Raw genomic sequence first — 23,734 nt, 5'->3', positions numbered from 1 at the left:
TTTTCTTAAATATGTTGAAGTGTTCTACACTGTGTAGAAGCTGCTCCTTTTTTACGTCAGATGCCCTGTTTCATATATTTGCACAAGATTATTATACCCTATGGTGGTAACTTTCAGTGGGTAAATGGTATGAAAACTATAGGCGATAAGGTAGATATGGCAAATTAAAAAGAACGAAGAACTTGATGACGATGACATTGCACGCCACAACGACCGCGCCCAAAACTTAAGATAGGTGGGAAGAGTATAAGGGGCCGTCGTGGGGTGGTTGCATAAACTGCTTATTGAAAATAATGATGATTAGAATGTGTGTGTGTGTGTGTGTATGCATGTGTGTTTTTGTGTGTGCCAACACATGTTGTGCTGCCGTGCAACGGCAACGCAGGCTACCCTCGAAATACGCCACGTCCTCGACTTGGGTGTGGCTTCCAGCCAGCCAGCCAGACAGCCAGTTAGTCAGTCAGTGCGCCAGTCAATGAGGGGAGTTGGCCATAGAGCCAGCCACTTTGTCTATGCCGCCGCTGAATGAGCAAATGAGTGAGTAAGTGGCGCTGTCAGTCAGTCAGACAGACAGCGAGGGAACAACAAAAACGTTGCAGAGCACGCGCCCATACATATTACACCTATATATTATGCGAAACTGGCGTTTCCTACTGCCTTGAACTCGCTGCCTGGCTTGCTCCCTGCCTCTCGCTGAAGAGCGTTTAGCACTTTTGTTAAATGAAGGTGACGTTTTGTGGCTGCACGCAGGGGTACGACAGGCCCGGCTGGGGGAGCTGCTTAATTTGAAATTCCCGACACACGCACGATTTATATTTGGCTGCGAACATTGCTAGATGAGCTGCTCAGCTCTCAGCAGCTCAGCTTGCTTACTAATAGAGCCTCGCACTCAAACACTTTTGGCTGCTGAGTCAGGTCAGTTTATGCTGAACTATAAAACACTTTGATGAAATCCAATACTCTCTGACCAACTGACCAATTTGACTAACACTCAATAGCTCTCTATACATGTAGGTATATATCATATATATGTATATATATATATATATCTCTATATATACGTGTTTATCTATATTTTATTAGCTGTGTAGGTAATGTTGACTGGACAAACTGAACGGCAATTTGAGAGTTTGTTGAACTGCAACACGCGAAATTGAAGTGCGCTAAAAAGTGCTGAAATTTCAAATTAATGTTGAATGTTTAATGAAAGAACTAAACTAAAGAAACAGCTATAACAACGTCGAAATACTCTTAAATTGAAACTGAAATGCTTTTAGCAAATTAATAAAAATGCACTTGATAATAAAATAATAAAATGTTTATATATAAGCAAAGTTTTAGTATTATATCTTAGCTGTAAGGATTATGAGCTAAACAATAATAAATTACAAGATCTAATTTTATTGTATAATATATTATTATTATATTGTATATTATATTATTCTGCTTCAGTAAATTTGCGCGACTTTGCCATGTTTTAGTGTAGTCAGTTCATATTGAACCCTCTGGCTGAGGTTCGTGCACCATGCAGAGCTTTAAAGGTGTTTATTCAGTGTTACGAATTTCGAGCGAAAGAAACTTCAATTACCCGTGCAGCTGAAAGGGCTAAGCCATAACTGCACCCAGAACTGTAGCACGGATTGCGAAAGATTACACAGAATTCGGTGGGTGAGTTGTGGGAGTTTCAGATTCACATCCATTGGGGAGTCTAACTCTTGTAGTACTCTCTTTGACGATTGCAACACTTCCAGAGTATAAAAGCAGTGCAGTCGGCAGCAACGGAAGTTAGTAAGCGGAAGCAATGGTCAATTATTCACAGCACTTGAAGCTGCTGCTGCTGCTGCTGCTGTGCGCGCTGGCACTTGGGCTGGCCCAAGAGCAGCCGGCGCAGCAACAGCAGCTGGAGGCGCTGCATCGCAACAAGCGTACGTTGACCACAATTTGTGTGGAGATCAAGCCCAGCGGACCGCAGGAGGAGCCCTATTTCATGTGCAAGGGCACCGACTTCTCACGTGGCGACGATCAGCCGCAGATGCAACAACCCATGCAAAGCTATCAGCAGCCAGAGCAACAAGCGGCGCCAAATAATCCACAATATGCTCAGACGCCGTTTCCATCGTTTCCCAGCTTTGGGGCTGGGTTTTATCCGATCGGGCCCAACTATGAAGAGTCCACGCCGAAGGCGACGCCAGCGACGTCATATTCTGAACCCCATGCCGCCAATTTTGGATCCACTGCTGCTGCCTATGCATCTGCGCCTGCTCCGCAATCATATGGCATGGCAGCAGTACCTTACCCAGGTGCAGGCAGCGCAGCAGCAGCTGCACGCGGAAATGCAGCAGGCGCACGCCCAGCGGCCACGGCCACTGCATATGCTGATGCAGCAGCTCAGAAAATACCATCAGCTGCACAGGGAGCGCCGTTACCAAAATCGCAGCCTTCTAGCGGCCAAGCGAGCAATAGCAATGGCCATGGCAATGCCTATGACTCACTAGTCGACGGCAGGCGCTATCATGCCGGACTGGGTGAGGATGTGCTGGCTGTGCCCGATGTGGGCTTTCGACCGGAGGAGCTCAACTTGCAGTACAGGCGACCCACTGCTGGCATGGACTCGATGGTGGGCATTGCACCGCCACTGGTGTGGATGCCACTGATGCAGACGCAGCTGCAGCAGCCGACCGTTGCAACACAGCCGCCTCCCTATTACGATGATCCGATCATGCGCACCTTCTATGCCAGCTTGGACCAGAATGAGCCGCTGACGGCGCCTGCACAGCCTGCAGCGCCTGCGGAGCTGCCAGTTGGTCAAACATGTCCAGGATATTTGCCAGCCTATGCACCAGCACAAATCCAGCCGGCGGGGCAGCCCAATTACAATGGCAATTCGAAGAGTGGCTCCGTTGTGCCCTACGGCCAGGCCTCGACTGTGGACAGCAATGTTTGCAATTCTTGTCCGTGTCCGACGCCTTCGGACTCCACGGCTAGCTTCAATACGCCTGCTCCGTGCCCCAGCTTGCAGCCTGTGATTATAGCCATGCCCTGCTATGGCCAGCAGCAGCCGACGCATTACTTGGCTGTGCCTGGCTCAGGGCCTGCCTCTGCGGCACGTGACTCAATGGTGGGCAATCCCTTTGGGGCACCATTCGGCTTGGCGGGACAAATGGGTTCGCCATACGGCATGAATCAACAGGTAGCGCCACATTTTGGCTTGGCATCGCCTCATGTGGGGTCTGCCTTTGGAATGGGCTCGCATGCTGGACCGGCTTATGGCATCGGAGCTCCTGAGGTTGGCGCCTCTTTCGGCATGTCTCCACAAGTGGGTGCACCATTTGGCATAGCGCCAGTTCTGAATCCCTTTGGTCCGTTCGGCAGTCTGAATCGATTTAATCCTTTTAATAGAATTCTAGGAGATCCAGTGCCAACGACTCACCAGCCCACCAGACTGCGCCTGTTCGGTGCACCCGACGTGAGTGCAACGTCAACGACAACAGCGACAACAGCAGCGCTGCCCAATGTCTTTACCCAGAACTTGTCCAGCAGCTCCACAAAAGCGCCAACTACTAAGGACAGCTTGCAGCCAACTGAATCAACTGTTGGTGCCACCCCTGAATCGGATGAACAGAAAAAAGTTGAAGCTGACCACGGCGAAGGCGAAGGCGAAAGCGAGGAGGACGACGATGAAGATGAGCACGAAAACACCGAAGCGCCAAAGTCATCTTCTCAGGCCGACGATGACGAGGATTCGGACTCAGCTCTCAATGCCGAACAACTGATCAAGAAAGGAGAGGAAAAACTGAAGGCCGACAACAAGCGCAAGCGTCAAAATGCACGCTACAGCAACAATAGTTCCCAGAAGCGCAAATATCTTCACCGATTGTAGATCTTAACTAGTATAAGTTTTTACACTGTGCAAAAAAAAACTAAACAACAATAAAGCCAATTAGTTATTTAACTTCGAAGAGAGCGCTGTGTATGTTCAGATATAAGATATAGATAGATACAGATATGTATAAAGCCAAGAAGTGCTTTCCATTCTTCCAAAGGCACAACTGAGTATCGTCTTTGGCTCAATGTTTTGCAGTTCATAAATTCATAGTTAACTGAATTCTGTGTATTTATATACTATTCTAAGCCAACTCTGCATAAAATAGGACAAAATCGTGCTTGCTATCGTGCGAGGTCTGCTCAAAAAGTATCTCAAATCTGGCCTTATTCAACTTTGAATGTGTTTAACTCGCTGCTCATGTGACTCAGTTATGTTAACACATTTGTCAATTTTAACATTAAGTTAATATTTGACATCTGTTTTGCTATGACATTCTTTGGAGTGTCTTTGGCCAAGACACAATCATGATGTTGCTAACAACATAATACCAGACGTCCCTGCCCTAAGTTTTTGTTGTTCCTGCCTTGAGCAGATAAGGACGCAGGAATAACTGAAGAAAATCACAAATCAGATAATTCTCTGAAGTGCTTCGAGCATTGGAAAATACATTGACAGATGCATAGTATCTGAGAAAAAATATATAAAATATATATAATAAATAAAAATATATAATAAATAAATAAAAATATATATAATAAATAAAAATATATTAATTAATAATATATGTATAATAAATAAAAATATATAATAAATAAAAATATATAATAAATAAATAAAAATATATATAATAAATAAAAGTATATTAATTAATAATATATGTATAATAAATAAAAATATATAATAAATAAAAATATATATAATAAACAAAAATGTATATAATAAATAAAAATATATTAATTAATAATATATATATAATAAATAAAAATGTATATAATAAATAAAAATATATATAATAAATAAAAGCATATATAATAAATACATATTCATATAGAAACCAAAAATTTAATAAAAATAAAAACAGTTACATCTAACATTTGCTGCTTTTAATATTTGATTTGATATAAATCGAGTGTTTATATTCTATAATTATGCTTTAAATTGTTATTCACATATAGTTGACTAACTGCATATAAATTTACTATATTCAAATTTATATTTAAATGTATTGCTATGGGTTTAAAGAAGGAAATGATTCAAGCTCTTTGGCAGCGCCTTCTGAATCACTTGCAGTTAGAGTCGACGGAATATTTGCTACAAATATATATATATATATGTATATATATATTATATATATACATATATATTAAAAATTAAAATATATTAAATTATATATATATATATATATATATATATATATATATATATATATATATATATATATATATATATATATATATATATATATATATATATTTAATAATTTAATATATTTTAATTTTTAATTTCGTTGCTGAATTGTGAAAATCTCTTATCAATTATTATTATACAATACTCTAGATTATTATATATAAATAAATAATATATATGAGCAATTTTATAACATATTTAGTGCATGCTATTATATTGGCTAATGGAGAGATTTCTCCAATTAGCAGTGCCTATAATTTATTCTGTCTGCACCATTGTTATTTCTGAGTCGATGAATGCCAAAAAAATAATATTTTTTTTAATGAACATGTGTATAAGTATATTTTTTATAATTGTGAATCAAGTACCAAAAATAAATTTTTTTAATAAAAATATGTAAATATATTTATTAATTTATTTATATATATTTTATTATTTTTATTTCAAAACTACGTCTTAAGCTCAGTTGAAACCAGGCTTAATCATATATTTCAGATACAACTGCATTCCCAACCAATCTACAGGGTATCTACGAGCTGTTCACTTGCGTCTAGAGCACTCTTACTTATTTAATTTGAGTCTACGCTTTGTGCTCGATCGGAGTCTTCCAAGTCAATGGTGTATTTGACGCCCAGTTTATTGCCGATGAATAAGCCAATGGCCACTTAAGGAAGTATTTTATATAAATACTCTTGTACATATTTATTATGCAGTTTATTTTTTATACCTTTTCTTTGATGTATTATATACTTCCGTTGGGGGCTTTGCGCATTTTGTCTTACACTGGCGCACGTCTGTATAGCAGCTACGCTTCACGGACCAAACAGGAACCCATTTACTTGCTGGCAACAAGTCGGGCCCAGTGGAGCTCAGCGCTTAGCTGCAATCTGCTGATTGCTCATGTTAAGCACGTAACACAATTTAAATAAACAAAACCAAAACTAAATAAATATATAAAAAAATATAAATATATATATGTATATATAATACAAATCCAATTTAGACTCCAAGTCAATGTACCTCGACCATTGTCAAGCTCTTGGGTTGAGTAAGCTCTGACCAGAATTGGCACAGCTCTTGCGATTGGATTTCTACTAACCGGGTTAGAACACATCCATTGCGAAATTCATGAAAAACCAAACGATTCTTCAGGTCGTCGATGAATATTGTTAATAATTAAAGTAATGCAAGGGAAGGTAGAAGCTCAGATACCCTATAGATATAGATATAGATTATAGATATAGATATAGATATAGATATAGATATAGATATAGATATAGATTAGATATAGATATAGATATAGATATAGATATAGATATAGATATAGATATAGATATAGATATAGATATAGATATAGATATAGATATAGATTAGATATAGATATAGATATAGATATAGATATAGATTAGATATAGATATAGATATAGATATAGATATAGATATAGATATAGATATAGATATAGATATAGATATAGATATAGATATAGATATAGATATAGATAGATATAGATATAGATATAGATATAGATATAGATATAGATATAGATATAGATATAGATATAGATATAGATATAGATATAGATATAGATATAGATATAGATATAGATATAATATAGATATAGATATAGATATAGATATAGATATAGATATAGATATAGATATAGATATAGATATAGATATAGATATAGATATAGATATAGATATAGATATAGATAGATATAGATATAGATATAGATATAGATATAGATATAGATATAGATATAGATATAGATATAGATATAGATATAGATATAGATATAGATATAGATATAGATATAGATATAGATATAGATATAGATATAGATATAGATATAGATATAGATATAGATATAGATATAGATATAGATATAGATATAGATATAGATATAGATATAGATATAGATATAGATATAGATATAGATATAGATATAGATATAGATATAGATTAGATATAGATATAGATATAGATATAGATATAGATATAGATATAGATATAGATGTAGGTATATCAGACTAGTTTGACTAGTTTCTCTAGCCAACTATGCCCAAGTTGTGACGCCTTCAGTGGTCAGGGTATTTAGGTGCAAGTCTAGCACTTTTTTGGGCCACTTTGGACGATTATTTCGATGCAATCGAAGTTTGTTCGAATAGTTGCAGTTGGGAATTCGCGACACGAGGTTAAATTTGGAAACGTCAACGCAAAATGCACAATTCCTGGAACTGTTTGCAGGTCGCATTGCTCTGCGGTTGCTGCTGCCTCATTGGTTGGTGCGCAGAGGCGCAGGCGCTCCAGCGCGATGAAGCTAGCATGTCCAATAGCATTGCAACACCTGGCCAGCCCTTGTACTACCTGATGGCCGATGCGGGCTCCACAGTGGGTCCAAATGTTGAACTGAAGCGTACGAATCGATCGCTCATGAAGTGGTGGGAAGACTTATTTCGACAAAACAATTGCTGCAACGGCAACAACAATAATTTGCTCTACAATAATAATTTGCCGCCCGGCTTACCTGTCATCCCGAATAACAACTGCAATGGATTGCAGCTGAACCAACTGGATCCCTTTAAGCAAATGCAACTGTTCAAGAAACTGCCCGATCTGTGGGGCAATACGTGTGCGGGTCAGTGCGGCCAGTGTGGTGGCCAGCAGCCGCTGAACAATTATGCTCCAGCACCTGCTCCTGGCTATGGCGGCGAAGGTTATGGTCCATCTGAGCCGCAGCCACAGCCACAGCCTCAGCAGCCACAGCCAGCGGCTCCAGTTGACTACAATGCGGCACCAGCGCCACCTAGCGGCGGCTATGAGACGCCCAACCCCAGCTACGATGGTCCCGGCGATGGAGATGCAGGCTATGTGGCACCAGCACCAGTACCAGCACCGCCACCACAAGCTGTAGAATACGCGACGCCTGAGCCGCCAGCCGCCGGCTATGAACCACCGGCACCACAACCGAGCTATGAGCCTGAGTCGCCTGCCCCAGCACCAGCACCAGCACCAGAGAGCTACAGCAAAGTGGAAGAGTATGCGCAACCTGCCAAGACCTACAGTGGTGCACAGCCACCGCAAATCGTATATCAACCCATTATTTATTTGTCGACCTCGCCCGCTGCTAAGGATGAACTGGCCAACCAGTTGAAACAGTCGGAGCTAAACTATGAGAAGCCAACAGAACAGCCACCACCACCACCAGCACAGCAGCTTTACGAGCAACCAGCTCCAGCACCACTAGAAAATCCTGCTTATGCCCCACATCCAGCACCACCCGCACCTTGTAATGCACCCACATGCGCAGGTTACATGCCCATATGGAGCGTGCCTTTCTATAGTTACCCAACGGCACCTGCCCCAGCACCAACCCCAGCACCAGCTCCAGCTCCTGCCTATGTAGCGCCACCAGCACCACAGCCAACACCACCAGCAGCTGCCTATAGCTCCTCTTCTTGCCAGACGCCCATTCGATTGTCTCTTATTGATCAACCCTATCGAGTGGCACCCGAACTCTTCCAAGAATACAACTACCGCTTGGCCTTGGACGAAAGGAATATATATAGTAGATGAATACTGGAAAGATCATTAAGACTTAACTGTAAATAAAATGTATGTAAATGCTGTTTGGATTGTCAGTTTATTGATTTGCAAATTGGTTGGGGCGTGGGAATTTCGAGTCATGAATTTCAGCTCATGGCTCTCCAGATCTTAGGGATAAGAACTTTTATATTTAGGTAACTGAATAATTAGATATTATTGCTAATTATATAAATTATGTTTGGAAATATAATTTTGAAAGGGTTTAGGTTAATAATGCTGCAAGCTTAGCTTGGCTTGAACTTTTATAACTTGAGCCAATGGTAAATGTGTATAATATAGTACTGTCTTTAAATATAAGTGATATTCAAGACAATGACTCTATGCACTAAGAAGGAATATTTCTTTGTAATTTTTCTTGAGGAGCTGAGTTTTTTTATGAGCTAATATCTCATCATGCTTCAAGTTTTATGCAGCAGAATTCATTTAATTTATTTATTCAAATACTCAATATATATTCATAACAAGAATTATACATAATAGACCTGATTACAATTGTGCAGAGCTGAACTCAGACTATTTTATATATATTTATTCATATAGATATAAATGCCCACATTTCCTTGAGTGTGTATACTGATAAAGAATGTAAGAAAGTGTTTAAAAAATGTTTGGCTTTAGCTTAAAGATGAAGGAAAATCAAGAGATAACAAAAAACATTCCAAACTGTTTTTAATGTATATAATACTGAGATATTTGAGAAAATGTGCCTAGAAGCTAGTTCTTAGCTTACTGAGATCAACATTTTTAATCAATTTATAGTTTTAAAAATTTAATTATACATATATATAAAATATACATTAAAATAAGCTATTTAAAATTTGCGTAGATAATAATAATTAATAAATCTTGAAATATATTTTAATGAATATAGGAACTCCTGCAGCTAAAAAATGTTATGCATTAATTCGTTAGATATTTCTATCTCTTAATATTTTCGAAAACGTTGAGATCTTGTAAACGAAAATGGACATCATTTTGATGATTAAGCCAGTCTCCGATGCTGATGAAGGATATGTTAAAACAAATCTTAAATTTTCAAGAAGTCTGCGAACTTTTGCTTTGTGAATATATTTTGATGCACAATTTAATATTATAAAAAATTAAAAACAAATAAGCGAATATACAACATAAATTCATCAAAATATAGAAATATTATTATATATATTATATTATTTTTGACGAAAGTTTTATATTCTTCTGATATATTTTTTTTTCGTACTTTTTTTTAACAATGAGTTGGTAAGAATAAAGTAAAAAATATAAGAAAATATTTCCAACATTTTTTTACAATTTAATTATAAAGAAACTATATTTTCTATATTGTATATGTATAATTTTTACTTAACAATGCCTGATTTAATTTTGAAAATTGTTCTTTAATTTTTTCTGATATAATTTTCTAATTGTAAAATATTTTTCTAAGTTTCAAGATTTTTAGAATAAGAATTTTGAAATTTTTGCTTTAAGCAAGATTATTACTAATATTTTATTATTTTAATATATATATATTTTATATATAATATTTTATTTTTTAATGTTTAAAAAAATGTATATGAATAACTAACTTAGTTATTCGCTTAATAAAATTGCCAAACGAAGTTATTTAAGTTGAGAAAATTCTATGCAGCTTCCCAGATGAATTTTTGCAGTTGCGTGCTATGATGACTTCCGTTTTGTATGCACAGTAGCTGTTTATCGGCAAGGGTATATATATATATAATATATATATATATATATATATATATATATATATATGTGTGTATGTATATATTTTGTCTGAGCTGTCAAGGTCCCGGACTCCCATCATCGGTTCGTATTTATCGCATATGTGCGGAGCCGATTTGTTACTCTGCTGCCTCTTCCTGTTATTATTATGCCTCTCTTTTCATATCTATCTATATATATGCATGTATGTATGTATGGACGATGACGTTGGCAAGAATTTGAGCCATAATCGCCTCAGTCAGTCAGTCAGTTGGTCGTTGGCTGGTCTCCGTTTTCATTTCGTTTTCAAATTCAAATTCCATAACAAATTGCACAAGATAAACAGAGACTTCCTATCAACACTATGCGGGCATCAAGCATCGGGGCTATGAAATGCGATAACAGGCCCCGGGTAATGTACCAGAGAGCCCCTGACCATGACCGTGACCAAGTGAAAGTTGCCTGCCTGCCGTTGGTGTACAGCCTGGCAACCAGAGCCGCAGTCGCAGTCGCAGACGCAGACGCAGCCGCAGCCGAAGGCGGAGGCCTGCACTCAGCTGGTCATCCACGTCTTTTGCTGTTTCATTGTCTCACTTTGCATGTGGCACGCACTTCTTGCTACATTTAGTCAAAGACTTTGTCTTGGATCTAGGTCTGGGCGTTGATCGTTTGTTGAGGCATGCATCTCATCGCTACAGAGCGTGACGCCGTTTACATAATCTAATCGCCTGTTGAGTGAGCGGAAAATATGCTTAATAAATTAGCGGTTACTCTGCAGATGAACTATCCAAGATCTTCACATCTTACGACGTAATCAGCAAACGCTGTATGATCATGCCAAAGATCAAGTGAGTTTCTCTGATTCAATTGCTTGGCATCTTCTGAGTGATCTTCACTTTGTCTGCAACGTGTGATGTCAGCGAAGATCATTGAGTTCATTTGAGTATCTCAAGCGATTGTTATTTAGCTCAACTTGTGTTTCGTCAATCTTAAACTATTTAGTTTAATGCTGGATTTACTCACTTCATTATTCATACTAAAGAATAGCAACTATTTTTTAATATTAAATCCATTATGAATTGTTGATAAAGCAATCAGTGTAAAGTAATAATTTTTTTATTTTTTAATTTCTGTTAATATCATGAGATTTTACATTTTGGTACTTTGTGTATACAAAGTAATTTTTATTAGTTTACTTAATTAACCTAAGTCTTTATTCTAATTAGTTCATAATATAATTATTTAATTTATTAATATTTCATGGCATTTCTCTTTAGCTGAATTGATTTCAATGATTAGCATTATTCTAATATTATCTTTTAGTTTTAATAAGTAAATTTTTAACCTATAGACTCGAAAGAGACTTTGATATATTGTGTATGCAGACAGCCTATATAATATAGGTATTATTTTCCACCTCTTCTACTGCACGCCTAATAACGCGTGGCAAATCAGAAATTAATATACTATATAGTTCCGCAAACCACTATCGCTTTATCGTATTATTTTTGAGTCATATTCTGGAGACTGAGTGCATTTATATATATAAATATACCATATACGCTGTACATGCTCAGAATACCGCACGCCTAGTGAACTCAGTTGAATATCTTCTATATCATTCCAGCTCTAGTCTTACTGTATCTTAGTCTTTTTAAAATTAAACAAAATTGACTTCTGTATCTATCCTTTCAGTAAATATATATATATATAAATTTAATCAACAAATTTAATTAATGCATTGCTGCTGGTTTTTTATTTATTAAATAAAGCGTACATAGACACACCTAAAAAGTACCTTTGATAAAAAATAAATAAAAATAAAATTATATTTTCGAAAGTTTTAAAGCTAAGCTCACAAAGTTTTGTAGTTATATGAATGTCAACCAACTGTATAGAGAGACTCGGAAATTCTTCAGTTCAGCTGTTGGAAAATTTCAATAAATTTATTTGTTTTTAATTAGTCAACAGACAATTCTGCAGTTGAACTAGTATTGTGTAGTGCAGGACTGGGGTTTTTATGGCTTAACATGCATTTCTATTTTGGAATAGTTTCCATTTAATGAATAGAAAACTGATATAAGTAATCTTATTCAAAATTATTAGCCCTTTGCTTACATGAATGTTATGAGTTGGAATTGGATTCTTGTAATATGCAGACATTTATCAGACAGTTTATGATGTATTGTGTTTTAAGTAAGCTAGGCAAATACATGCGGGTGCTCAAAATAATTATCGACTATACTAAAGTATAGATAAAAGTCCTTAAACTCATGTGGTAAAGTACAAAGTGCATTTAGATTTGCTAATTTTGGTTGTGGAATAAGAAAACTAAGAACTTGTATATAAAAAATTATTTATAGAATATTAGAATATTAAGAAATAAATAATTCCTAATATTCCTATATCTCGACTAAGCTGCACTTGCGCTGAAAAAATTATATCGAAAATTAATTTCTGGAAAAGTTGTTCTCAATTTGTTGATATCATTTGGCTTTTAGGAACACTCAGAAATGATAAATAAGCGTTTTTTAAAAATTAACTAAGATATAAGTATATATTATACATGTATTAAACTAATTTAGTTAATAATTTAATCTCAAATAAATTAAATGAAATTTTATTATATGCATAAAATTACAGACAAAAATAATTAAGTAAATTTGAGTTTAGTAAACAATAATTTTACAGTTATAAAAGATAAAATTTAAAGTACTTTGAGTTATTTATAATAGAAATTGTACCCGATTTGGAGATTGTACTTCTACATTGACCATATATAGCCAAGTCTGATGTGCCTCTCGACACCTCGGTGTCTGCTGTAATATCAAGTTGTTTATTGGTCTAAATGTTATTAATCTAAATTAGTTTGCAATCAGTTGACTCGTTTATATCTGTAGACATTGCCATCGCTAAGTTGTGTCTTGAGTTATTAAGTGATCTCACAACCACTCGAGAACAGAGTTCAAAGAGCAACAATTGAAAGTGAGTGAGTGACTGACTCTGGCGCAACGATACGCCAGATCAGGGATCTTGTCTTCACGAAAAACTACCCCACACTGATTTTCTCAGAAGCAGCGCCGCCGACTCTCCGGCATAATTGAGTGAGTGTACAAACAGAATGATCCTAAAAATTGAACAGCACATAAACAGCAGACATGTGAAACAACATGTGTGCGCAGCTCTCTCCAAAAAGTGAGGGGGGCTGATCGATGATGTTGCCTCGGCTGCTGTTGCTACTGCTGCTGTTGCTGATGGGCACTTGCAATCCCACCGCATGCGGGGTCTCAAAAATAGCGCCAATGTCGCCGCCAACGCTGATGCCAAATGAAGCGATCTCGATGCACTGCCAAGAGGATATATGCGCTTGAACCAGCAAGCAAATAAGCTCTAAGCTAACAAGGGCCAACAAATATTCAAGAAATATTGTAAAATTAAAAAAATACCTACAATATTTGTAGTTGTTTTGCCTGTAAGTGTATTCAACTTTCGGCTTGCTTATGCTCAATGCATTTTCCCGCAGTTTACGAGGCGTTGGACTGTATGGGAGCTACTAAGTCCGGGTGCCACATACCACTATGTATGTATATGTATAAGTATATATATACATGTATAAATATATATATGAATTTGTGGTTTGTTCAATCGCAGTGGTTGCTTTTTGGCGGGGGGCTTTTGTGGCCATACTGTAAATGTTTGTATTTAGAAAAAATGTTGTGGAAATTTTCATTTGTTTCTACATTTACGAAATTTATATTTAATTTTGTATTTATGTAGCTGCTTTGAGGTTGTATGTAATAAATTTCCGAAACTCAAACCAAAATGTGGGTCGTTGGCACTTGCAGTCGCTTCGCTCAGTTTTGACTCATTTTGAATCATCAAATGATATGTATGCTTTATTTTTATTTATATTTGTATATACTTTTTAAAATTATGACAAATTCTTACAGCGTAGAAATAAATCATAAAGAAATATATATATATATATATATATATACATATATATATATATATATATAAATAGTGTATGTATACACAAAAATATAATTTAATAAAAAATAAATGAATACATTAGCAAAAAAATTAATAAATAAAAATTACTAACTAAAAAAAAAAACAAAAAATAAATAAATAATTAAAAAAGTTATATATTTAAATATACATAGATAATTAATAAAATAATTTAAATTTGATAAGATATTTTATAAGATTTGATAAGATATTATTAAGAATTAGATACGAAATAAATAAACGTTTTGATTTATGTCTTATATAAATATATTGTAAAATCACAAAATAAATATATATTATATATAGAAATATTAGAAATTGAAATAAATATTAAATATATAAATAAATATATATATATATAAATATTAAATACATTTAATAGATTTTTTTTATTTAAAAAAGCATAAGTAAAAAAAATGTATATATGTATATAGTAAATAAATGAAACTGTAGAATTTATATGAATTATGTTGCACATGTATATGGATAAATTTATTTTTAGGCATAAAATATACATACAAAAGCAGCTAAAGCAATTGAATAAATAAAATGGAATGCATACAAATTTTTGAAATTAAAAAATGAATTAGAACATTTTTAAATTAAGATGGAATATTAAAAAAAAATAAAAATATAGCAGATATATTCTAGAAAAATATATAAAGATTTCCCACAAAAATTATACAGATAGCAGGAAATTAATAAAGTATTCATGTGCTATACTTAGAATAAGACTCACGAACAAAGAATTTTATAGATAACTGATTCAAACAAGCATTGTAAACAGATTCGCATAACAGATTTAGTTTAGGTTTTTCATATATTTTATCTTTGAAACTGGGTGAGTGATCGGATAGTCGCGTTATCGAAAGAATTCCCCAGTTGTTTCCTAGACATGCAAAATCTAATCAACATTTTGTTACGAGCTTTAGATAAATAAACATGCCAGACAACTGGAAATTGTAAGCAGCTGACTTAATAGCGTTAGTATATATTTTATGAATAATAAATAATTTAAAAATGTAGTGAATGCTTCAACAATATTAGAAAATATTTGCTATCTTCAAAATATAATTTGATCGAATATTTTAGTAATTTTAAGTTTGGATTTTGGATTTGAAAAATTTTCCAAGTGTTAATCATTTGTTAACTCAACACAAATTCGAAATGTATTTCGAAATATGAAAATATTCACATGGCTAGCAAAATGGTGAGCTATTTTATCTTAAAGTAGAGCTGGCTCATGAAATGAGGCTACGTTTAGCATTGTGCAACATGCAAACGAGTCAAAATCAAGCCACCCACCCAGCTCGGTGGCCACATTTTCCACTCATTCTAGAATTTTTCGCCAACCCAGTTTAAGCAACAACACAAAAAATAAGAATTCATACACGCTTACATGACCCCAAAAAGAACTCAAGTCGCATGTTTCGGCCAACTCAGCGTAAATTTAAGAAATGTCCAAAATTTCAAAGCCAAAGCACATTGTTAAAGCCACTTGTGCCAGCTGGGCAGAGGGCAGAAGAACTGTCGAGCTATATAAAGTTGACGGGAAATTGGAAATTCCATCAGTCATCTTTGGTAACTAAAGCAGCATCTACAGCTTCATTATGAAATTCTTTGTGTGCTTCGCCCTTTTCGCCATCGTCGCCTCCGCCTTGGCCACACCCACTGGCAGCAGCAGTGGCAGCAATGTTGGCGCCGCTGCAGCCCAGGAATCTGATGTTGAGGGTGCCAACGGCCAGGGCTATGGGGATCTGACCCGCCTACGCAAGTCGGCTTATGGCGGCAGCTCCGGCGGCTATGGCGCCTCCAGTGTGCCAGCTCCTCCCTGCCCCAAGAACTACCTGTTCAGCTGCCAGCCCAATCTGGCGCCAGTGCCATGCAGCGCTCCAGCTCCCAGCTACGGATCTGCCGGTGCCTACTCCTCGCCCGTGGCCAGCTATGTTGCCCCTAACTATGGCGTGCCCCAGCATCAGCAGAACCTCTTCGGCGCTGCCTACTTGCCCCAGGCCTACGGCTACCAATACTAGAAGATCAACGCATCTGAGGACTTGAATCTGACACGGCTTCCCAAGCTGCCGAGAAACCAAAATCTTAGCCATGCTTAAAGAAAATGTTTAAAAAAAAATGTGCTTCAATTAAATTGATAAACAATCGTAAAATGGGTTTCGTCTATTTTGGTTTTGCAGTGGGTTCTTAATAATTAAGCAACTCTGATTTATTGCTCTAGAATTCTTAAGGCAACTGTTTGCTGTTTAGAAATGGGCATCCTAGGGATTGATATTCAGATGAGTTCTTGACTTGGTCCAGTCAGTTAGCCAATTATACGCTGGGAGTCTAGTTATATTTAATTGTAGCAAGGCTTATTATTTTTAGCTATAAATTATATGAGCAATTGAGCTATTATAAACTAGTTCCTATGAAAGCAAGAATATATGGAAAGTTTGCGTAGCTGGCATAGGAATTAATCATCCATCAATATTATATTACATTTATGAGACCATCGAAGTGAGATCTATAAAAAACTCTAATATTACAAACACATGGCTGACATTTGAGCTAAGAGTGAAGCAAAGGTTTGAGCTGGATTATACAATATACAATATAAAATATACAATACAAAATACAATATACAATATACAATATATCAATCAACAATAGACAATAAAGTATGTGTGTCCCTTGCCTAGCCAAATGGTGTGAGTCTGTCCTTTGCCAGTTGAATAACTTCAGTTGCTGGCGATTTTTGTTTTCTTTGTTTTGTGTTTGGAAATTGAAAATCATATAGAATTTTTGATTTGACAGAGTAGAAAAAGGTTCAATATTACAGCTTAATATATATCACTTGGAAATGTCCTTCAAACTGCTGCATTGTGCTTGATAAAATGATGTCTGTATCTACATTGATCTAAGTGTAATAAGTAAAAGCATTGCACTCGGGTGGTCTCGACTGTATAATACTCGTTCGTAGTCTAAAAGCATATGCACCTTTTACAAAGTCATTACTTTAAGATGTGATATGACCCCATTGGCGTATTTATAGCTCCGTTTGCCGATCCCCAGCAAAATTGTGGAGGATCCTTTGCGTAAATTATGAATATTATTAATTATGAAATTATGAATTTGTAGCTAATTGTGAAAAAAAGAGCATAGCCCAAATCTGAGTAGAAATGTTGCCTATACATTTTAAAGGTCTTTTTAACTGCATATTTCAACATCCTACAAGACGAATCTATATATTTAAAAGTCCCCACTTTAAAGAGCAGATCGGCACAGATCAACAGGCGAGCAGCAAGACAGACTTTGCATGAAATTAATATACTCCTTTAACTATGTGATAGAGTATAAGAGGAAGCCTAGGTTTTGGCTTAAGCAAGAGCATGAGTATAGATAGTATAAGTATAGATATAGGTATAGGTATAAGTATAGTTCTTAATTCAATAGATAATTTTGCTTAAGTTATTAAGTTAAGATAGAAGCAGATGTACAATAGGATGACATACTTTTACCCCTTTTAATTATTATATATAATCCAATTCAGTTAGAATATATGTGAGTCCATATAGTAATGGGCTGAAATGCAAATGGTGGCACAAATTGTTGCTTTACTTCAATACTAGTCTTAGTGCACTTTAAAGGGTGATCAACGATAGCTGATTCAGCGAAAGTCAGAGGTAAAAGACTAGTCGAAGCCACTTGTCGTTCGTTTTGTGCCAACTTGACAAAGTTTAGCTATATAAGCCGAGTGTGGGTTAACAGTTGGCATCAGTCACCTTTGGTAACAGCTAAAGAATCAACAGCTTAAAGATGAAATTCTTCGTGTGCTTTGCTCTCATCACCATCTTCGCCTCCGCTCTGCCCAATCCCACTGGCAGCAGCTCGGTGGCCACTGCCAACCAGGAAGTCGAGTCTGATGGCCAGGGCTACGGTGATCTGACCCGTCTGCGCAAGTCGGCTTATGGCGGCAGCTCCGGCGGCTACGGCGCCTCCAGTGTGCCAGCTCCTCCCTGCCCCAAGAACTACCTGTTCAGCTGCCAGCCCAATCTGGCGCCAGTGCCATGCAGCGCTCCAGCTCCCAGCTACGGATCTGCCGGTGCCTACTCCTCGCCCGTGGCCAGCTATGTTGCCCCTAACTACGGCGTGCCCCAGCATCAGCAGAACCTCTTCGGCGCTGCCTACTTGCCCCAGGCCTACGGCTACCAATACTAGAAGATCAACGCATCTGAGGACTTGAATCTGACACGGCTTCCCAAGCTGCCGAGAAACCAAAATCTTAGCCATGCTTAAAGAAAATGTTAAAAAAAATCAATAAATCTATTTGCATAATTATAAATTTCAAATGTTTTATTCACGTTTTTCCAGCCTTACTCTAGCTAAACAGCTCTTCAGAATTGCTGATTAAGCAGCTGTTCGATTGAATTGTTCGTTTTAAGTTGTCATCCAATACCTGGGTATAAGTAACTATTTATTCCACTAAAATCAAACAATAAAATCCGTATCGAATTAAATATCAATTTCTATTTAATCTGAAACATTAGACAAACTTCCAAATGAAAGTGAAACGAATTTCGTTTTTCTGTGGAATTGAATTACAAACGTGCTTTTTTACAGGTATTAAATGAACTCTACTTTAACTATATTCTACCTATTTATATACATTTTTTATTTATATTAAATTATGTAATATATCAAAAGTAATAAATAAACAATTTGCTTACACTTGAGATTATTGAGAGCTAAACTAAAGCTTGGTATTATATTGAAATTATTTTTTTTGAGAAAAGCATGAGTAGAGTAAGTATCAATACCCTTCTAGGAATATGTGTAATCAACCATTTGCTGACATAGCAATATTTCCATTTCATTCCAAAATATTTTTCTGACTTGAATTTTAAAGAACTCTATCTAAAGCGGAGCAAGCTTTTCTCTTTTATAACTCGAAGCTCTTACCCTTAAACAGGATGTCCTTTACACACTTAGCCACATTTTTGAATTTTATATCAGCTTGAGAACATACTAGACCCATTCGATCAGCTTTTTCTGTAAAGCCACGCTTAGCGCTTCACAGAAGGCGTATATATCAGTTTGAATTGGATTTAAGAGATAGAGAAACTGTAGAAGGCGCTTTTCTGTGCGTGGTCGTAGTCATATAAGCTTAACATAGATATTAGAGTATATATTTAGTATATATTTTTAAATTTCTACCAAACATAATATTATAATATTATATAATTTTCCCAGCCTTTAATGGGCGTATCTAAGAAAATCCTAAGATTCTATAGACAAGGCAACATATGAACACAGTTTATTCCAAATTAAGCTACGACTTTTATGTGCCCACAGCTAGAGACACAAAGTCAATATGCTCTCTTTTGACATGTTAGAGTATATCATAAATATAAAAAAAGAAATTCTGTTACTATGTACAAAAGTTTTATTTTATTATTTTTTTTTTTTCATTTTAACTTAGCTTGTACATTTTTTAAGCACAATATTTTTACAGTTCTCTGAGCCACATAAACTTAAGCAAGCTTTACCAAATCAAGAGCAACGCCTACAAAAATGGCAAGAAACTTTAGATCAGCATATTGTGTAGTTATATATATATACATATATATAATATATATTGCGTATATATGTTTATTAAGCACTTTTGCTTTCCCACTTTATCCATAAAATTTTAACAAAATTGCACATATAATGGATGAGGTCTTTGAACCAAGCTAATTTTGTTTTGATTTGACCTTTTTGTGTAAAGAAAGTAAAAGAATTGTTGATTGCAAAATAAGCGATAAAGTTGACAACCCCATTCAATGGCCGAAGCTAACTTTGTTTGTTAACAAGATATACACAAGTGGCTAACAGATGTTGGCCAGCCGGAACTGCCGGCAGCCTAAACAAAGTTTTTGACATGTGGCTGCAGACTTTGTTTAGGATGCGTAAAGGAAATGTATTTCATGGTAACAGTGCTTGAGACGCCATTAGCCTTGGCCCCATGTTGACCAAGTAACCCAGTTAGCCCAAATGCTTTACCTTGAAGCATTGTGTGCTATTTGGCCTGAGCTGCATTTCCGCTTGACGCTGCAAATTTTCGCATTAATAAAAAGCAACTGTTTGCACCCAATTGCTGGCTAGTCTCAGTTTACAGCTTCATAGTATTTCAGGTGTTTAGTTACCTGCCTGTACTGATCAGATCACCATGTTCGCCACCCACTGGGCGCCTTTTGCGCTGCTGCTGCTGCTGAGTTCCCTTTGCCAGGTCTTCCTGGTCAATGGCCAATGTGATGGCCGCTGTGTGCGCAGCCCCACTGGGCAGCTGTACCGCTTTATACCCGTACGCTTGTATACGCCGGACCAGCTGGGGGATAATGTGGAGCTGGTGCGTCAACCACGACAACAGCAAATCGTACAGGAAGTCGTTGTGGAGAATAACTTCAATTTGCCGGGCAGAGGCTTTGGTAGACCACCCTTTGGCGGACCGCCGTTCGGCAGGCCATCATTTGGCGGTAGCGGCTTTAGCGGGGGCTTTGGCGGAGGCTTTGGCGGTGGTTTCAGTAGCGGCTTTGGACGCAGCTACAATGCGGAGGAGCCAGAAGAGAAACAGCAGCCACAGCAGCCACAGCAGCCACAACAGCCAGCGCCAGTTACATATGCGGCGCCCAGCGTTCCATCGCCTCCCTGTGCCAAAAACTATGTCTTCTCCTGTGAAGCGGTGCTGAAGCCTGTGCCCTGTGGCCACGCAGCGCCAGCTGGCAATTGTGGCTATTGAGAGACCAAAGGACTGATATTGATATCTAAAAATAAAAACACAAACTTAAGAATTGCATTCATGTTGTTGTGTTCGGGGTGGATGGTTATCAGCTAGAGCGAAGGCAAGATGTCAACCGAAAAGGCAAACACAGATTGATTGATTATGGTTGGGTTTTGAAAACATTGACAGCTGGAAAACAGATGTCTTTGAATTGAAAACATTTCAAATAAAATAAGATGGGCAGGCATAGAATATAGAAATAATTATATTATACTTTATTCTGGTTGTTCAGATCTTAAGATGTTTGCATACTTAATATGATCGTCTCTTAAATATTTATTCTAGAAAGATTTTTCTTGTTTGTTTATAGTGTTTTTATCATTCAGCTAAAGTTATTAAAATTGCTTGAATAGGAATTGGTTCATTATTTATTAATAAAATAGGTCTGCAACTAGAGAATAACATAAATATAGAATATCTGTAATAATTTAATATAATTCATTGTATGCAATTGGTCTTTAAGCTCTCTCTGCACAAGCTGCAAGCATAGAATTCTCAAATTGTTACAGTTAGGCAAGAGTAGCAAGGCGAAGGTGTAATCGATAAGGAAGTCTGTAGATAGTGCATTGGGTAAATTTCTAAAAATAACTCTATAGACGAGCTGCTCACATTGTGTGCCGTAATTAGTCATAATCAATAAATAGCTGAGCTTGTGGCAAAAGTTGAAATGAAGAAAGTTAGCTAGAAAAACAATTTCAATTTGTCTATAAAGATATTTAATGTTATAATGCTGAAGTGCTCTAAAGTTAAGTTAAGGCAATGACAATTGCTTAACTGAAGATAGAACACATATCACGAGTCATCTGCATAATCTAAAGATGAATTACAAACTATTTTAAAATTTTATTTATTTAAATTAAAAAAATATTTTTTTCTACTTAATTTTTTTATACACACACTAAATAATTAATATTATTTTTAAATATTTCATATATTTATATATACATTTCAAATTTGTTTTTAAAAAGAAAAATATGTTCTATGACTAGAATAATCACATTTAATAGTTTTCATTTAAGGTGTGATTTTTTGTGTTGAAAATTGTATGTATTGTACACATATATATTATTATATAAATTTTATAAAATTAATAAAATCGCTTTCGTCTGGAAATGTCTATGAAAAGTTTAATTAATATATTTATAAACAATTTTTGTAAGCTTTTAAAATGTTACTGTTTAAAGGCAGCAAGTGGCAGGCAACAATAGATAAAAATAAATTTGTATAATTAAAAAAAAAACTGCATTTTACATAGATCTATTAAGAACTGTAGAGCTACTCGTATGCATTTCATTTAAGGAATATATGGGAATGCTAAACTGGGATAGTTAAGTCATAGCAATTCTAGAAACATTTGCTATAGTTATATCCTTATAAAAATTTGATATTTACTTTAAAAACTGTAAGTTTAGTTTAGAGAATCAAATATCATTAAAATTATCTATAATCAATAAAACCACAAATAGTCAATTTTTTTCTTTATAGCTTCAGTTTATTGGAACAGGTATGTCGAGTGTCAATATCAATCAATTACAGCAATTCGCGCACAAAGGGAACGGCGTATTGGGGAACGTACTGGGAGTAGGCGCCGGCGGAGCCGTAGGAGGGAGCTGGTGCCGAGCAGGGCACGGGCTGCAGTGAGGGTTGGCAGCTGAACAGATAGTTCTTGGGGCACGGTGGGGATGGAATAGACGCGGGTGCTGAATAGGCGGGAGCGGCTGGTGCTGGTGCTGGTGCTGGTGCTGGGGCGGCGTAAGCTGGAGCAGCGGGTGCAGAGTAGGCAGGCGCGGCTGGAGCAGCTGGTGCGGCATATGATGGAGCAGCTGCTGCCGCATATGATGGAGCAGCTGGTGCGGAGTAGGAGGCAGCTGGTGCGCCATAGCCACCATAGGCAGCCCTCGACACACGAATGTTCTCGGCCAAAGGAGCTGGGATCAGGATGCCTTGCGTTGGCTGCAATTGAATCGTCTCTGCAGCGCAGACCACAGCCAGCATCGTGACCAGAAAGATATGTCCAATGTTGAATGCCATTGCTATAATTAGTGCTGTCTTAAGTTGCGCTCGAAATGGAATCAAATGGCTGACTGTAGTCGATCACTGGCGAGGCTCTTCGCTTTATAGCCCTGTCGAAAAACGCTGAGCACATTGGAAAATAGGAAAGTGCCAAGAAACCAATAGCAGGCAAAAAGCACAAAGCGAAAAAGTGCAAACTGCTGACGATCCCAAATGGAATTGCAGTTCGGTTTAGCGTAACCAAGGAGAAGGGTGTAGGGTGAATCTCTGACCGGCTAACACCAATTCCAAATGGCCAAATTGACGACACTATTGTTAGTGCTACCACTGCTTTATCGGCTAACCCCAAATT

General features: G+C 36.6%; 6 protein-coding genes and 1 long non-coding RNA gene across 8 annotated transcripts; 5 read left to right on the top strand and 2 right to left on the bottom strand.

The window, feature by feature from the left end:
* Window positions 1–1,564: 1,564 nt before the first annotated feature.
* Window positions 1,565–3,934, top strand: LOC111602256 (skin secretory protein xP2). Of its 2 annotated transcripts, XM_030223213.1 has the most exons (3): window positions 1,565–1,668; window positions 1,752–3,316; window positions 3,400–3,646. In XM_030223213.1, exons 2-3 carry the CDS (start codon window positions 1,802–1,804, stop codon window positions 3,562–3,564), a joined length of 1,680 nt encoding a protein of 559 aa, XP_030079073.1. In that variant the 5' UTR covers window positions 1,565–1,668; window positions 1,752–1,801; the 3' UTR covers window positions 3,565–3,646. The 2 variants fall into 2 exon arrangements, with proteins under 2 accessions (XP_030079073.1, XP_023175017.2); XM_023319249.2 differs by having other exon boundaries at window positions 1,752–3,934.
* Window positions 3,935–5,824: 1,890 nt separating this feature from the next.
* LOC111602347 lies at window positions 5,825–6,280 on the bottom strand. Its single transcript, XR_002751609.2, has 3 exons — window positions 6,254–6,280; window positions 5,961–6,174; window positions 5,825–5,897 (listed from the first exon to the last, which is right to left on the bottom strand). It is a non-coding gene; the product is annotated as an uncharacterized LOC111602347 (long non-coding RNA).
* A 1,127-nt stretch (window positions 6,281–7,407) lies between these two features.
* LOC111602264 (extensin) lies at window positions 7,408–8,863 on the top strand. Its single transcript, XM_023319259.2, has one exon. The coding sequence runs from the start codon at window positions 7,455–7,457 to the stop codon at window positions 8,808–8,810; it is 1,356 nt and encodes a 451-aa protein (XP_023175027.2). The 5' UTR covers window positions 7,408–7,454; the 3' UTR covers window positions 8,811–8,863.
* A 7,255-nt stretch (window positions 8,864–16,118) lies between these two features.
* On the top strand, window positions 16,119–16,720 carry LOC111602250 (vitelline membrane protein Vm26Aa). The gene has a single exon (XM_023319241.2). The coding sequence runs from the start codon at window positions 16,166–16,168 to the stop codon at window positions 16,586–16,588; it is 423 nt and encodes a 140-aa protein (XP_023175009.2). The 5' UTR covers window positions 16,119–16,165; the 3' UTR covers window positions 16,589–16,720.
* A 1,600-nt stretch (window positions 16,721–18,320) lies between these two features.
* LOC111602251 (vitelline membrane protein Vm26Aa-like) lies at window positions 18,321–18,891 on the top strand. The gene has a single exon (XM_023319242.2). The coding sequence runs from the start codon at window positions 18,366–18,368 to the stop codon at window positions 18,765–18,767; it is 402 nt and encodes a 133-aa protein (XP_023175010.2). The 5' UTR covers window positions 18,321–18,365; the 3' UTR covers window positions 18,768–18,891.
* A 1,866-nt stretch (window positions 18,892–20,757) lies between these two features.
* Window positions 20,758–21,327, top strand: LOC111602299 (vitelline membrane protein Vm26Ab). The gene has a single exon (XM_023319299.2). The coding sequence runs from the start codon at window positions 20,758–20,760 to the stop codon at window positions 21,325–21,327; it is 570 nt and encodes a 189-aa protein (XP_023175067.2).
* A 1,512-nt stretch (window positions 21,328–22,839) lies between these two features.
* Window positions 22,840–23,472, bottom strand: LOC111602257 (vitelline membrane protein Vm26Ab). Its single transcript, XM_023319251.2, has one exon. It carries the CDS (start codon window positions 23,398–23,400, stop codon window positions 22,900–22,902), a length of 501 nt encoding a protein of 166 aa, XP_023175019.2. The 5' UTR covers window positions 23,401–23,472; the 3' UTR covers window positions 22,840–22,899.
* Window positions 23,473–23,734: the final 262 nt, after the last annotated feature.

This window comes from Drosophila hydei, unplaced genomic scaffold (assembly GCF_003285905.1).
Source record: "Drosophila hydei strain 15085-1641.00,03,60 unplaced genomic scaffold, DhydRS2 tig00000149-arrow-pilon, whole genome shotgun sequence".
NCBI classification, from domain to species: Eukaryota; Metazoa; Arthropoda; class Insecta; order Diptera; family Drosophilidae; genus Drosophila; species Drosophila hydei.
The sequence above is the reverse complement of the archived record's forward strand: the minus strand, read 5'-3'. Positions and strand labels throughout refer to the sequence as shown.